The sequence below is a fragment of the Tympanuchus pallidicinctus genome, unplaced genomic scaffold (genome assembly GCF_026119805.1).
Source record: "Tympanuchus pallidicinctus isolate F22 unplaced genomic scaffold, pur_lepc_1.0 scaffold1, whole genome shotgun sequence".
Taxonomy (NCBI): domain Eukaryota; kingdom Metazoa; phylum Chordata; class Aves; order Galliformes; family Phasianidae; genus Tympanuchus; species Tympanuchus pallidicinctus.
This window is the reverse complement of record NW_026294618.1, coordinates 23721715-23735019: the sequence shown is the minus strand read 5'-3', so window position 1 is coordinate 23735019 and position 13305 is coordinate 23721715. Positions and strand designations below refer to the sequence as shown.

Below are 13305 nucleotides of genomic sequence, written 5' to 3'. Positions count from 1 at the left end.
GTTCAATGACTGACATAGATCACTTGTGCGTTTGAGCTGCTAACATTCACAGCATTCTTCCAGTCCTGGTAAGTACAAGTTCTTATGCTTATCATGCATTCAGAAGCAAAAGTAAATTTGAAATTAGTCTAAAATAGTGATACTTGTTCTTTTGTATTTCTTTTTAGGTGCATAAAGTCATTGCTGGTATCATTGACCAAACGACTGGAGAAGTCCATTCTATTTTTCAGTCTATTCTAAAAGGTTTTATTGACTATGACACTGGAGTTAGGTTGCTCGAGAATCAGCTGATCCTTACTGGAATAATTTCTCCAGAATTAGGAATATGTTATGATTTGGAAGAAGCTAAAGCTTGTGCCCTAATTGATGACCAGACTCTATTGCAGTTACAGGAATTAAATAATGCAAAGAAGCTTATTTCAGAGTCAACATTATCAAATCTTCCCGTTATATCAGCTTTAGAACAAGGTCTAATTTCAGAACCTTTGGCTATTAAAATTCTTGAGAATCAGCTTTCAAGTGGGCACTTGATTTTGCCATCTACTGGAGAGCACCTGACTTTGCAGAATGCTTTCCAGAGAAACCTGATTTCTCCAGCATTATATGCAAAGCTTCTGGAAAGACAAGACACTTGTAAAGATCTCATAGACCCTAATTGTGCTGAAAAGATTTCCCTCGAGCAGATGCTTCGTAGAAGCATAATACATGGTGAAACAGGGTTAAGACTCCTACCAGTGAAACCACAAGAAAAAGGTAGAATCATACTCAAATGCGGAAGGAAAATAACTATTTTGAGAGCAGCCCATGAAGGACTCATTGACAGGGAAACAATGTTTAGGCTGCTGGGGGCTCAGATAATATCTGGAGGTATAATTGACCCTGAGTCAGGGAAGCAAATGACTGTGGAAGAGGCTGTGAGTCAAGGGATTATAGGTCAGGACACTGCTTGTGGAATCTTCACACATCAGGTTCAAACGGGTGGAATCCTTTGTCCAAATTCTGGGCAACGCTTGACTGTTGATGAAGCCATACAATGCAATTTAATATCATCTACCAGTGCACTGCTGGTGTTAGAAGCACAGAGAGGCTTTGTTGGACTAATATGGCCTGACACAGGTGAAATATTCCCCATATCAACATCTTTGCACCAAGAAATGATAACAAGTGAGCTGGCATTCAAAATTCTAAGTGATAGGCAGAAAATAGCTGCACTTTACATTCCAGAAACTTGTGAAGTACTCAGTCTAGACAGGGCTGCACAGTCAGGGTTAATAGACATCAATACTGTATCTATTCTGAACAGTGTGACTTTACCGGATAAAATGCCTGGTGTAGAAGAATTAGAATCCTCCTGTAAAAATGCTGCAAAATGGTTGTCGTCATATGAAGTCGTGTCATCTTTATTTCATGACTGTGAAGAGGAACAGGAAGATTCTGGTACAGAAGACCCTGCATGTCGTAATTCAGACCAAGCTAAGAAATTGTTCATATCTTATCTGATGGTGAATAGTTATATGGATGCAAACACTGGAGGAAGACTTCTGTTATATGATGGACGATTGCAGGAAGCCATCAATATGTTTCTGGAAGGGGATAGTTCTGCATACACTACTGATGTGTCAGAAATGGCTTTCAACAACGAACACATAAGTCCAAAAGGAATTAATCTAAAGTCAGCTGGCAGTGTCCACTTCAGTAATATTATAGGCAGTGTTCAAGGTGGTCCTTCAGGTGCTGAAAATACTTCTGATGACAAGAAGTTAATTCACTTTGAAGATTTGGAGAATTATACGTGTTCACAGAGAAAAGATACATGTAGATCAGATGTTTGCAGTGATACTGGTACTGAACAATCACAGTTTACTGTGGAGATGCTGCTAAATAAACCTGCAGAACTTAAAAGTGTAGAAAGTAACACTCAAAATTTCAGGAACAGAAATGCACTCGAGAGTCTTTTGGAGGATTCTGAGTGGACACCATTAGAGGTGTATAAGCATAATGATCAGAAAGCAAATTCAAGAAACACTGAAGGAGTTTTTCCAAATGACTCAAATCTAAATCTTATGTCAGATACAGAAAAAGAAGAGATTGTTATGACAGATAATCTGGGTAAGGAAAACAGAAATGATAAAACCTTATACAGTTCCTTGAGTGTGAATGACTTGTCAGATAATGAAATCTGGACAGACCAGGAAAAGACCTTCACAAAATACGAGCCTCATGTATTGCAACCTGACAGTTATAGAATGGCACTGGGTAATGTTGAGAAAGATGGTTTTCAAGGAAGTTTTGGTTCATCCTTCAACACAGATACTGAATACAGAATTCCAGAAGAATCAGATAGTCAGTGTGGTGACACACTGCAATTTGAAGGTAATGGACACAGTGAACAACCTCCGCTGGACTACACTGATGTACATAATAGGCCATCTCTAGAGAGCTGTCCATATAGACATCGCAGGCAGTCTTTGGATGGTAGTACTGATTTCCAGAGTGAACTATGTCTAGAAAACAGTAGAGAAATACAGTGGAGGCCTTTGTTGGAGGCCAGTACTGTTACACGTGATGGACCACCTGAGGGGGTCAGTGACAGCATGGCACAAAGCGTATCAGTAGAAGAAAACGATCTTGTGTTTGACAAGTTATTACCTGGAGACAGTAGTTCTGACTCATCACTAGAAGGGAGTGATAGCATCCCACAGGTTGAAAGTAGCTGCTCACAGCATGATTGTAGTGAGGCAGTCTCAGAAGAGGACAGCTCGCAGTTTGATGATGATGATGATGATGATGATGATGATGATGATGATGATGCCTATGAAACTCCTCAGGTTGATGATGATGACAGTGATTTCTATGGTACTCCACAATTTGATGACGATTCCTATGACACCCCTCAAGATGATGATGATTTTCATACCTTACATCTGGAGGATGATGATACACCAGAGCCAGAGAATGTTCCGTCAGGATTTCTAGAGGAGAGAGGTGGTCTGATAGCTCTGAGAGAAGAGAACAGCTCTTATGAGGAACTTCCAACTAATGCTGGAGAGAACGTCCATGACATTAGAGACATAAATCAGACAGCTCTAACTGAGGGTGTTAATGTAGCTTCTACAAGTGCTGAAACTTTGGAAACAGCCCCTGAAGAGGAAAGAGAAAGAACAAGGAACTTTGAAGAGGAACAAAAATTACCAGGTACTCTGGGCAGTGAAGAAAGAAGGGAGGGATGCTGTACTTCTTTTCAGAAGAGGTATGAAACAAAAACACAGCGAGACAGAAACGAAGAAGATGAAATGAAAGCAGCAAGTGACTACTGTGAGTATGAATCGGAAGGAAAACAGGAGGAGGAAGACTATGATTATGACTATCTGGATTATGATAGTTATGATGACTCTGATACTGAGTCTGACAGTGAAGAAGAAATGGATACTTTTTATTCACATGATCAGTGTAAAAGCAGAGATGACCAGATGTTAATTCCTGCAGGGGACATAGAAAATAGAGAGGAAAATAATCAGAATATTGATGAGTATTGCTATTCTTTAGGCCACAAGACAGAGTATAATTTGCAATTCCAGTCTAATCATGGAAATGGAGAACTATCTTTGGGAAAATGTGAAACTGCATCAGATATCTGTGAGAAAAGATGCGTTGATACATGTATGGGCAAACAAGAAAGTGAACAAAAACCAGAAAATGACTACGGAACTTTTCCCAAAAATGAAAACATGTCAGAAGATATTACTGAGGATATTCAGTCTGAAAATACCTTTGACACGAAATGTATATCCTGTAAGAGTGAAGAAAATAATAAAACACACTTTCTTGATGATACTATGATATCTGACATTAGAGTAACACCTTTCCTAATTACAAAGCAAGGTACTGGAGATGATGAAAATGCTAAGACAGATTTGCTTCTATCAGAACACTTTATTCACAGCATGAACAAAAGCTGTAATACTGTGCCAGTGTTACATTTAGATCATGGGCAAAGACAAAAAGAAGCAGTATTTGCGGAGGAAAAAGCATTAAGTGATGTGGCTGGTTTGGAACAACTAAAGGAAAGTTCATCCCAAAAGGAGAGTAAATTCCTCACAGATATGCATTATGCTAGTGATGATGTTAGTTTACTTTGTGACCGAGTACATCCAATTACCAACAAGAAGCATGGTGAAATAAGAAGAGATTTTGAAACTCTGGCAGAAAATGGAGTAAATATTGAAAAGGAATGTGGTGTCATGGAACTAAATAAAAGTCCCATTCATATGGAAAGTCTTGGGGAAATATTTGATGCATCAACGGTTAAAGCTGATACAGAAATTATTTCAAATAATGAGAAAGTAAATATTGGTCAAACTTGGCCTGATGTTGAAAGGGGTGTGATATCAACTGAATTTAAGAGAGATTTTAATATTTCATCTTCTCTAGAACAATTTACAGCAAGCTTAAAAGGAAAAAATAATTCAGAATTGGATGAAACTGAATCCTGTTGCCCTAAGGACATAGAACAGGTGAAAAATAGTTTACAGAATGAAAAAGAATTTCTGCTCAATATAGAAGAAATACATTCAAGAGAATTTAACACTTACTCCTTCCCCCCAACTGTTTCAGTGAAGCCAAAGGAAATTAGCATGACTAAAGAGACGTTGGTCTGTCAAAGGGACAATGTTCTTAAAGACCTTTCAGAAAATAAGGACAGCAATGGTGATGAATTTACGCTCATAAAAGCAGGTGCCTCAGGAAGCACTGAGGATGCAAAAGAATCTGGGGATGAGATTGAAGCTCTACCTTCTGGGAGTCATACACATTCCACTGATCTTTCTTCTGCAATTTTGAGCAGCACAGAGGCTGACTGGAATAATGTTGCCCAGAGAGAATCTGAAGCACTGAAAAACAAAAAGGGAGAAAAGTTCATGGCCAGCGAGACTTCTTCCTTTGAAAGTGGTTTCAAAAAACAATCATGCATGGAATCATTAGAGAACAAAGTGGGACCTTCCAAAGATTTTCAAGTAAAGAAAGGTTTTTCACAGTCACCAGAAATGCCTGACACACTAATGGAAGACTTAAATAATATATTACAAAGGAAATTAAAATTGGGACATACTTACGGCAAGGAGGAAGGTGAACCACTACGTTACTCCGATACCAAAATTCTAATGCAAAATTTACTTAGAATGGTTGGAAGCACCCAGCTTGGAAGCAGCATGTTCAGTGAGTCACAACTCAAGCAAACGAGCAGTACTGTTAGAGAGGCATTAATGAATACCACACCGTGCACACACACAAAGGATGGTGATGCACTTTCATTGCTTTGGCCTGATTGCAGAAGTCCTGATCTTCTTCGTGATATTCTGCAGCGGGAATTCTGTAACCAGAAGATGAGTGATCCAGATGAAATGAAGAGTGAAATAGAACAAGAGGTGAAAACTCCTACTGCTAATCTTACGGCTTCTGAACTTACGAAAATTTTCAAAATGTCATCTGGAGATGAAAGTAAGAGGAAATTAGAGGAGCTGATAAGTAGTTTGCTTACGAGCTCACAGGGTGCTGACATCACCACAGCACATGAAGGTAAAAGCAAAGTAGATAGGCTTTGTGCTCTTTTCTCAACAGAACAGTCAGAGTTTGGATCAGAAATTCCTAAAGAGAAAACATTGGCAGATGACACAGCTGATGCTTGGAAAAGTGACCAGGAGCATGAGAAGACAGACAGCCTCTTCAGAGGCTTTACTGGGCCCGCTTACACGACAGAAACACTCCTGGATGACAATTTCACTAGCAAGGTACGTAACAACAGCTGGTATGTGCTGTGTGCCCTGTGTCAAAGGAATCACATGAATCTTTCCAATTGCTGGAGACAATAATTAAACTGGAAAAATAATTTCAAAAATAAATGATTTTAAACAATTAAAATTAGAATTAAAATAAATTTTATTGCCTATTTTTAAATTGTCAGTTTCAAAAACCTTATTGTTTATTGTTAAAACCCATTTTCAGGTTGATGGAGAACAGGAATGTTTGAAGTTAAGAGACAAAATGCAAGAGCATTTGGCAGTGGTTCAAGAGGTGAAAAGACACCTAGAAAACCAGAAACCTATTAGTAGCAACCTGGAAGTACTAAAAGAACAATTGCAACAACTAGAGGTCAGTGAAGTATTCTTTATGCTTGTACTTCAGTGATGTAGCTAGTAGAAGACCTGAGATGGGGTAAGGAGAAAAAAAGAGTGAATTTGAATTTAATTAAGTAAACCAGATATAATGTCTTTCTTGCTTATTAGCTTAACGCATTTTGAATATATGTTCTCTTTGTAGTCATTTGAATCAGGATTGGCTGCCTTTGCAATTATCCTAAAAAAGGACATGAAGTTGACAGAAGAATTCTTAAAGTTTCATCACAAAGATATCCCTGAAGCGAAACTTAAAGAGCTAAAGATAAGCTATGACTATTTGGAGGAAGCATTTTTGATGATCTGTGATATGTCTTCGAAACGAGCAAAACAAATAGTCTGTTCTGTTGACTTGGAAATGGTATGTTTTTATCAGTGTACATTTGTATGTTTTGTCTTACTTTTCTTAAGGTAATTCGGCTAACAATTTAAAAATTTTCTTTTAAATCTGTAAAGTGCATGCATGATTTCATTTAGTGTGAAATGTGTGAAAACGTGACAGGATTCCACATAAATAAGTGAATATACAACTTCTCTTTCCTAGTCTAAGCTTGCAGAATTGCACCAGCAACTTCTAAGCAAACTCCAGACATTTTCAGACTGGATCACAGAACACAGTAAAATCATGAATGACTTCAAAGTGAATACCAGTGACATAGAAGATATGAAGCAAAGCTTAAAGCTACTCAAAGTAAGTATTCTTTGTGGCAGATGTTGGTGCTTCTGGCAGCTGTTACTGTGTGGTATGAACTACTGGCTAGTATTTGTATAGCTGCTTATAAACCTGGGAGACGATTACTTGATGACCCACTGTACTGATCCATGTACTGTTGATTTGCTTTTTCTCCTTAGAATTTTTGGACATTTTGACTTCCTGAGAAAAGTATCTATTCTACTTACATTTGTTATAATAAATCTCATCCTTCTTGGTAATCTAGTTGATGTTACAGATATTTCAATTATTAATATTAAATCTTTCAAAACATCTTTATTCATAAGATCCATTTTCTTTGCTGAAGTTTCATTAATTTTAATTAACTGTAATTAACTTGTGAGAAGAGGGGAAAAGATAATAAATAATCCCCACAACCTCTTAATTACCCACTTGAGTGAAGTGAGCTGTGAAAAACAAACCAGATGAATTTTTAGTAATGTTCATACACCTTTGTGTGTAAATGTAAAAAAAAAACAACGTAATTTTACTGCACTTTAATCGTGTTCCAGTTTGTGTTGTGTTATCATAGGGGCTGCAAGGAGTGCAGCTGTGGGCATAATTTGATACACTGCTGGAAATAAAGTTTTTCATTGTGGAATTAAAAATGAGAATACACTCAAGTAAATATTTTAACATTTTTAGGTTAGACCTAGCACCTAGGAAACTTAAACCACGCCTGCCATTTCATCAGTGTATATTCACCATAAATTCTCTATTGTTGAAGGGCAGCCAGTTTTCAGACATGCATTAGAAGGCAAAAGAAAGACTAGAGGTTTCCAAGGTCATTTTATTTATTATATGCTCATGGACTGTGCCAGAATGATTCTGACACAGGTTTGATTTACTGTGCCTGAAGTGTCTCTCAAAAGCACTTTGGAACAGGAGCTAAGTGCAGAAAGTAGTGACTCTGTGTTTTATTTGTGCTGAATTTGTCTTCCTTGCTATTCATTCCCTTGTCTTTACTTACAGAACACTGCTGCAGAGGTTGCTCGTACAAAAATGCAACTGGAGTCCACTGCATTTGAAGTTCAGTTCTTCATTTCTGAACACGCCCAGGATCTTTCTCCCAGTCAGAGCAAACAGCTTCTGAGGCTCTTAAATACCATTCAGAAATCTTTTCAGGAGGTGCAGGAAACTGTAACATCTCAAGTGGAGAGTTTAGAAACTGAGTTACAGGCAGCGCAAGAGCTGGGTGACCAGAAGGTTTGCTTTTCTGTGTAAATGTGTGCTGTTTTTATGTATGGGTGAGGAATTTTAATACCAGCAGGCAGTATTAACTGTATTCCTACCTTCTCAGTTTCACTTCAGATACATTCACTGTTCTACAAAGATTGATCTAGTGTGGCCCCATCTTGAGCAATGGATGCAGGTTTGGGTGCCACAATATAAGAAGTACGTAAAACTGTTAGAGAGCATCCTCAGGAATGTGACAAAGATGGTGAAGGGTTTCAAGGACAAGGTATACGAGGAGTGCTGAGGTCCTTGGTGTGTTCAGCCCAGAACAGAGGACCTGAGGGGAGGCCTGATGGCGGCTGCAGCTCCTCAGAGGGAGCGCAGGGCAGCGCTGAGCTCTGCTCTGTGTGACAACGACAGGGCCTGAGGGAACAGGGGCAGGGGAGGGCAGCTGGGGGTGAGGGACAGGGCTGCACCAGAGGTGGTGGGCATGGAACGGGCTGCACAGGGCTGTGGGAATGGCCCCAAGCTGCTGTAGTTTAAGGAGTGTTTGGACAGTGCTCACAGACATTGGGTTTGAATTTTTGGGTGGTCCTGTGTAGAGCTGGGAGCTGATGATCCTTGTGAGTCCCCTTCCAACTCAGGATATTCTATGATTCTATGAAGTCTGAAGATTTGTCATTTTTCTCTTTCATTGTTACAGTGACAGTTCACAGGAAATATATGTTAGGTTAGGACAGGTACAGTTTCAGACATTAGGATCTGTTCTTTTACGTATTGTCCAAATAAAGCAGTGAACTCTTTGTCCTCTTCTGGCTGCAGCTATATTAATCATCAAGTTTACTATCCCACCACTGCTTATCACTTCTATCCTTCTGACAAGTTTTCTTTTCCTCTGACTTGCAATGTCATCTGCTTGTATGATCATTTTCTAGGTATTTATGGTCAAGTGCCAGATTTTTAAATCTTTTTTATCATAACTTGTTTTGGCTGAGACAGGTTAGAGGGATAGAAATAAGAGTGAATCAGATTTCTGATTGTAGAGGTGGACTTTGGAAAAACCACGAGTCAAGTTGGTACAATTACCTCTTGAACTGGCATAGCTGCAGCTGGCAAACACTGCCACATTTGTTTTGATAGTAAAAGAAGGGTAGGATGCTGCTGTATGACTGCATCTTCTCCTCTGTTGTAGAAGCACTGTGAAGACTCAGAGTTGCCACCTCATTCCCCAGCCTGTGCATAATGAAAGGTGTTTCAGCATTTGGAGGGCTTTGAGTTATTTTGCTGTTTGAAGAACATTTGCTTCCACTGTACTTTGTCAAACAAATATAAAATTGAGTAGAGGAAAGACATAGATATTTTTCTAGGATGTGATAACAGTAATGTTCTTGCATGTCTTGTTCTTTTCTACTGCTTAAGAAGTCAGCATTTTCTATTCAGGTAACATGTGCATATCAAAAAGAGCTAACTCACGATCACAACTAACCTCTGTTTTGATATCATTTTGCAGAATTAATAGTGTTTACCACAGGTTTCAAGCGGCTAAAGAGACTGGACTTTCACTCCTGTCGTTTGGAGATTTCATCTTTCACATTTGTGCATGGCCAGACTTCTCTTGGGCAATTCCATCAAACATGGTCTCTTTTACTTACAACATATTTGAGGTTTATCCATAACTTCTATATGTTCATCTTGCTATTTGTACCACTGCTATCATGTTTACAGCATACTTTTGAAAAGATTGCTTTGCAATATTGATGTTCAAAGGTTAATTGCTATTTGAATGTCTGTTAGTTCATATAGCAGGAAAGTTTTTGTTTTATTGTTCAATTGTATTTGCCTCTAATATAGGATGTGGCTGAACGACAGCAAGAATGCAAAGAGAAACTGCAAGAAATATGTGATATGCTTACACAGACTGAAAATCGACTCATTGGACAACAAGAGTCTCTTGTTATTGGAGACAGCAAGGCTGAGCTAGAACAGTACCAGACGAGACAGGAGGTGTGTGCAATTCTATTATATATATCTATAGTTATGTATATAAAAGAAAGATGAGTGCAGAAGAGAGTGACTAGGCTCCTTTGTTGAATAACAAGACTATCGAGAGAGTAATATAGATTTGTTTGACCTACCAAAGGTGAAGTCTTAATGGTGTGCCTTTAAAATGCTGCTCATGAATATGCTCCAGTATGAACCAGTGGGATGTAAGAAACTTGGAAGACACTAGAATAGGGTGTGTTTACTAGATATTTCAAGAAGCACTCAGGTGGCAGTATAAATCTGTTACATGAATCTTCATCTTATGATTTTTTTTCCCTCAAATGTGATAAGATTACACTTAATCATTCTAAAATAATATAACTAGGTTTTTAACTACTATCATGGAGTGTTTACACCCTCTTAAAGTATTTTGAGGAATTAAATGCAAGGTTTTGGTGACAGTTCTGTTTTTTTCTAGCAATGCTTTCAATCTTGTAGATGTTTTATGTACCAGAATCCTTTCAGTTTGTTTGCTTTCCTATAAGGACCTTGGCTTTTAGCCAGTCTATAAGCTTTTCCTCTGACCTGAGTGACGCTAACTCTGATTTTGATAGTTTTAAGACAGAAGGACTTGGCACTTTTCTTCATCCTCCTTCTCCTAGTAGTGGCTTTCAGTAATTACAGGATAGAGCTCCAAATCAAGATTAGTAAAGATTTAAATTTTCTGATTCATCTTGCCTTACCTTATTTATCTTCAAAGAAACGCACCTAGTTGGTATAAGATCTCTATAATCTGTGGAAAAACATAGATACCTCAGGGCACCTGTTAACATAACTGTCTGAAGAAATTAGAACCTAAATGGGTGTATTCTTGGGAGAGAAGAAATAATATAGCATATTTCTTTTTTTTTTTTCTTAAATAAATATCAATATTGTGATTGTCTAACAGACTAATATTCAGACTTCTGGATAGGAGTGTAAGCAATCTGAGTTCCAAATTGTAGTTTTCTTTCTTTCTTTCCTTTCGTTCCTTTCATTCCTTCCGTTCCTTTTGTTCCTTTCTCTTCTTTCTTTCCTTTCTTTCCTTTCTTTCTCTTTTTTCTTTTCTTTCGTTCCTTTCTTTTCTTTCTCTTCTTTCTTTCCTTTCTTTCTCTTTTTAAATTTCTAAGCTGTTCTTGAAAGAGATAAGGACAGAATGATCTGCATCAACACTGTCAGATGTTGGACTGAATATTTTCTAATATTCCCATAAGCTGTTCAGTAATACTGCATTTATTCTCTGTGGTTAAAAAAGAGCAGCTTGCCCTCAAAACAGAGGAAGTTGTAATAAGGTTAATCAGAAAGATGTGGGTTCATCTTTGGATTCTTTTTTCTCAAAAGGAGATACAAAAAGACATGAGAGCAAGTGCCCAGACATTGGCAGAGATTGTGAAAAATACTGAAAACTTCTTAAAAGAAAACGGAGGAAAGTTGTCGCAAGAGGACAAGGCTGTTCTTGAACAGAAACTGAATGAAGCAAAGACCAAGTGTTTGCTCCTTAGCCAAAAGGCAGAAGAATCTAAAAAAGAACTGGATAAAGCTATGACAACAGCAATTAAGCAGGAGACAGAAAAGGTTATTTGTACTTTTATTCGAACTTCTGATGTATTTTAGGGGATTCGTTTTTCAATTTGCTATTGATATACTGAGGAGAAATAAAGTATTTCGTTTGGGTGACTAAGAAACTGCTGTTCTATTTTTTTTTTTTTTATGAAATAAGCAGTGAAATGCATGCCATTCAACACATTTTTACTGCTGATGTGTTTTAAATAGACTGTTTGCATATGCTATTATGTAGTGCCTGAAGATTTCTGAACTGAAACTGTGTAATTTCATTGCAGGTTGCAGCCATAGAACAGCTGGAAGAAAGTAAAAATACAATAGAAAACCTCTTAGACTGGTTATCAAATGTGGATAAAGAAGCAGAGCATGGCAGGAAATTTAAGCAAGCAATAGAACAGAATGGAACACACTTTGAAGAGGGAGATGTGAAGGTTTTGGAAGGAGAGGAGGATGATGTCAATGGTAATCTGCTGGAAATTCAACAAGACATTGAAACTCAGGTGGATGGACTAGTGAAAAGCACAGACGATAATCTGAATCAACAGTATCAGAAAGTCAAGGTACTGCTTCTGGATTTACTTCCAGGTTGTTTGCTAAGTGTGTCAGTCTTCATTCAACAAGAGTTGAATATCCTTTCTTTAATAGACTTTGGAATGGAAGATGGGAAGTTAGTGATACAGTGATAGGATTTTCAGTAGTCAGAATGTTTTGCAAATTTGTCAGTTCTTCGATGTTGCCGTGATCATTTACTGCAAAATAAGAAAAAGCATATTTTTGAAAGCAAATTTTGAAAATCCTGATGGTGAGTCTATTATTCTTAAGTTTTATAGAGAGATATTTATACAGGACAGTCAAATTTTTATTACTACTACAAGGAAAGAAAATGCAAAAAGCAACAACATAGATTTATGCTTTTTATGAAACTTTTTCAAAAATCGTTGTAATGTCCAAATATAATCCCCTGCTTGTGAATACTGATTTCCAACAGTTGCAGATAACAGTTTGGCAAACACTATTTAAAGGCTTCAGAAGGATGAATTACATCAAACCACAGTGCAGCATTTTAAAAACAGGTTTTCCAGATAAATTAATTGGAGGCACCTTATGGCCTTTATTGATTTACATTTTAGCAACCAAGAACTTTTGTGTGGTTTGGTGTGGTTTGGTGGATGTGTAGATAAACTGGTACTGCTGATTGCTGGTACCAGTTTGAACTTTCTTTCCTGTTTTTTTTTTTTGTTTGTTTGTTTGTTTTTCAATAACATTTTTTCTTTTTCAGAATGATTTTATTTTTTGTTTGTTTGTTTATTTGTTTGTTTGCTCCTGTGCCCAATGCCTACTGGGTTTTTATCCAGTATAGAATAGGAGAGAGTCATACCAGTCCATTTTACATAATTATTTTACGTAGGAATTGAGAACCTTTAAGACAAGATTTTTTGGAAGAATCAATGTGAAATGTGGATTTTATTTAGCATAGGAGTAGTTCCTATGTCATGTTATTTTACATGTTTTTGAAACAATTTACGTGCACAGAATGTTTCTTGATCTTTAATGTCAAAAGGCTCTGTTTTATGATCAAGTATATTTGATAAGAATCAGTGCTCTTGGAATTTAAAAATAAAGCTTTGTGTAAGAATGTTTGTTCTCTCAGAATAGAACAAG

At 37.5% G+C, this 13305-nt stretch overlaps 1 protein-coding gene across 21 annotated transcripts in view; it reads left to right on the top strand.

The window, feature by feature from the left end:
- Nucleotides 1-13305, top strand: part of DST (dystonin) — a 293579-nt gene that overhangs the window by 182332 nt on the left and 97942 nt on the right. For 14 of the 21 annotated variants that reach the window (XM_052694838.1, XM_052694728.1, XM_052694700.1 and 11 more), the window contains 8 exons: nt 168-5786; nt 6001-6147; nt 6316-6531; nt 6715-6861; nt 7855-8088; nt 9910-10062; nt 11422-11655; nt 11922-12203. In XM_052694838.1, the coding sequence (XP_052550798.1) occupies nt 168-5786; nt 6001-6147; nt 6316-6531; nt 6715-6861; nt 7855-8088; nt 9910-10062; nt 11422-11655; nt 11922-12203 (7032 nt within the window). The remainder of the gene's footprint in view (nt 1-167; nt 5787-6000; nt 6148-6315; nt 6532-6714; nt 6862-7854; nt 8089-9909; nt 10063-11421; nt 11656-11921; nt 12204-13305) is intronic. The other 7 variants (XM_052694767.1, XM_052694757.1, XM_052694749.1 and 4 more) reach the window with 2 other exon arrangements.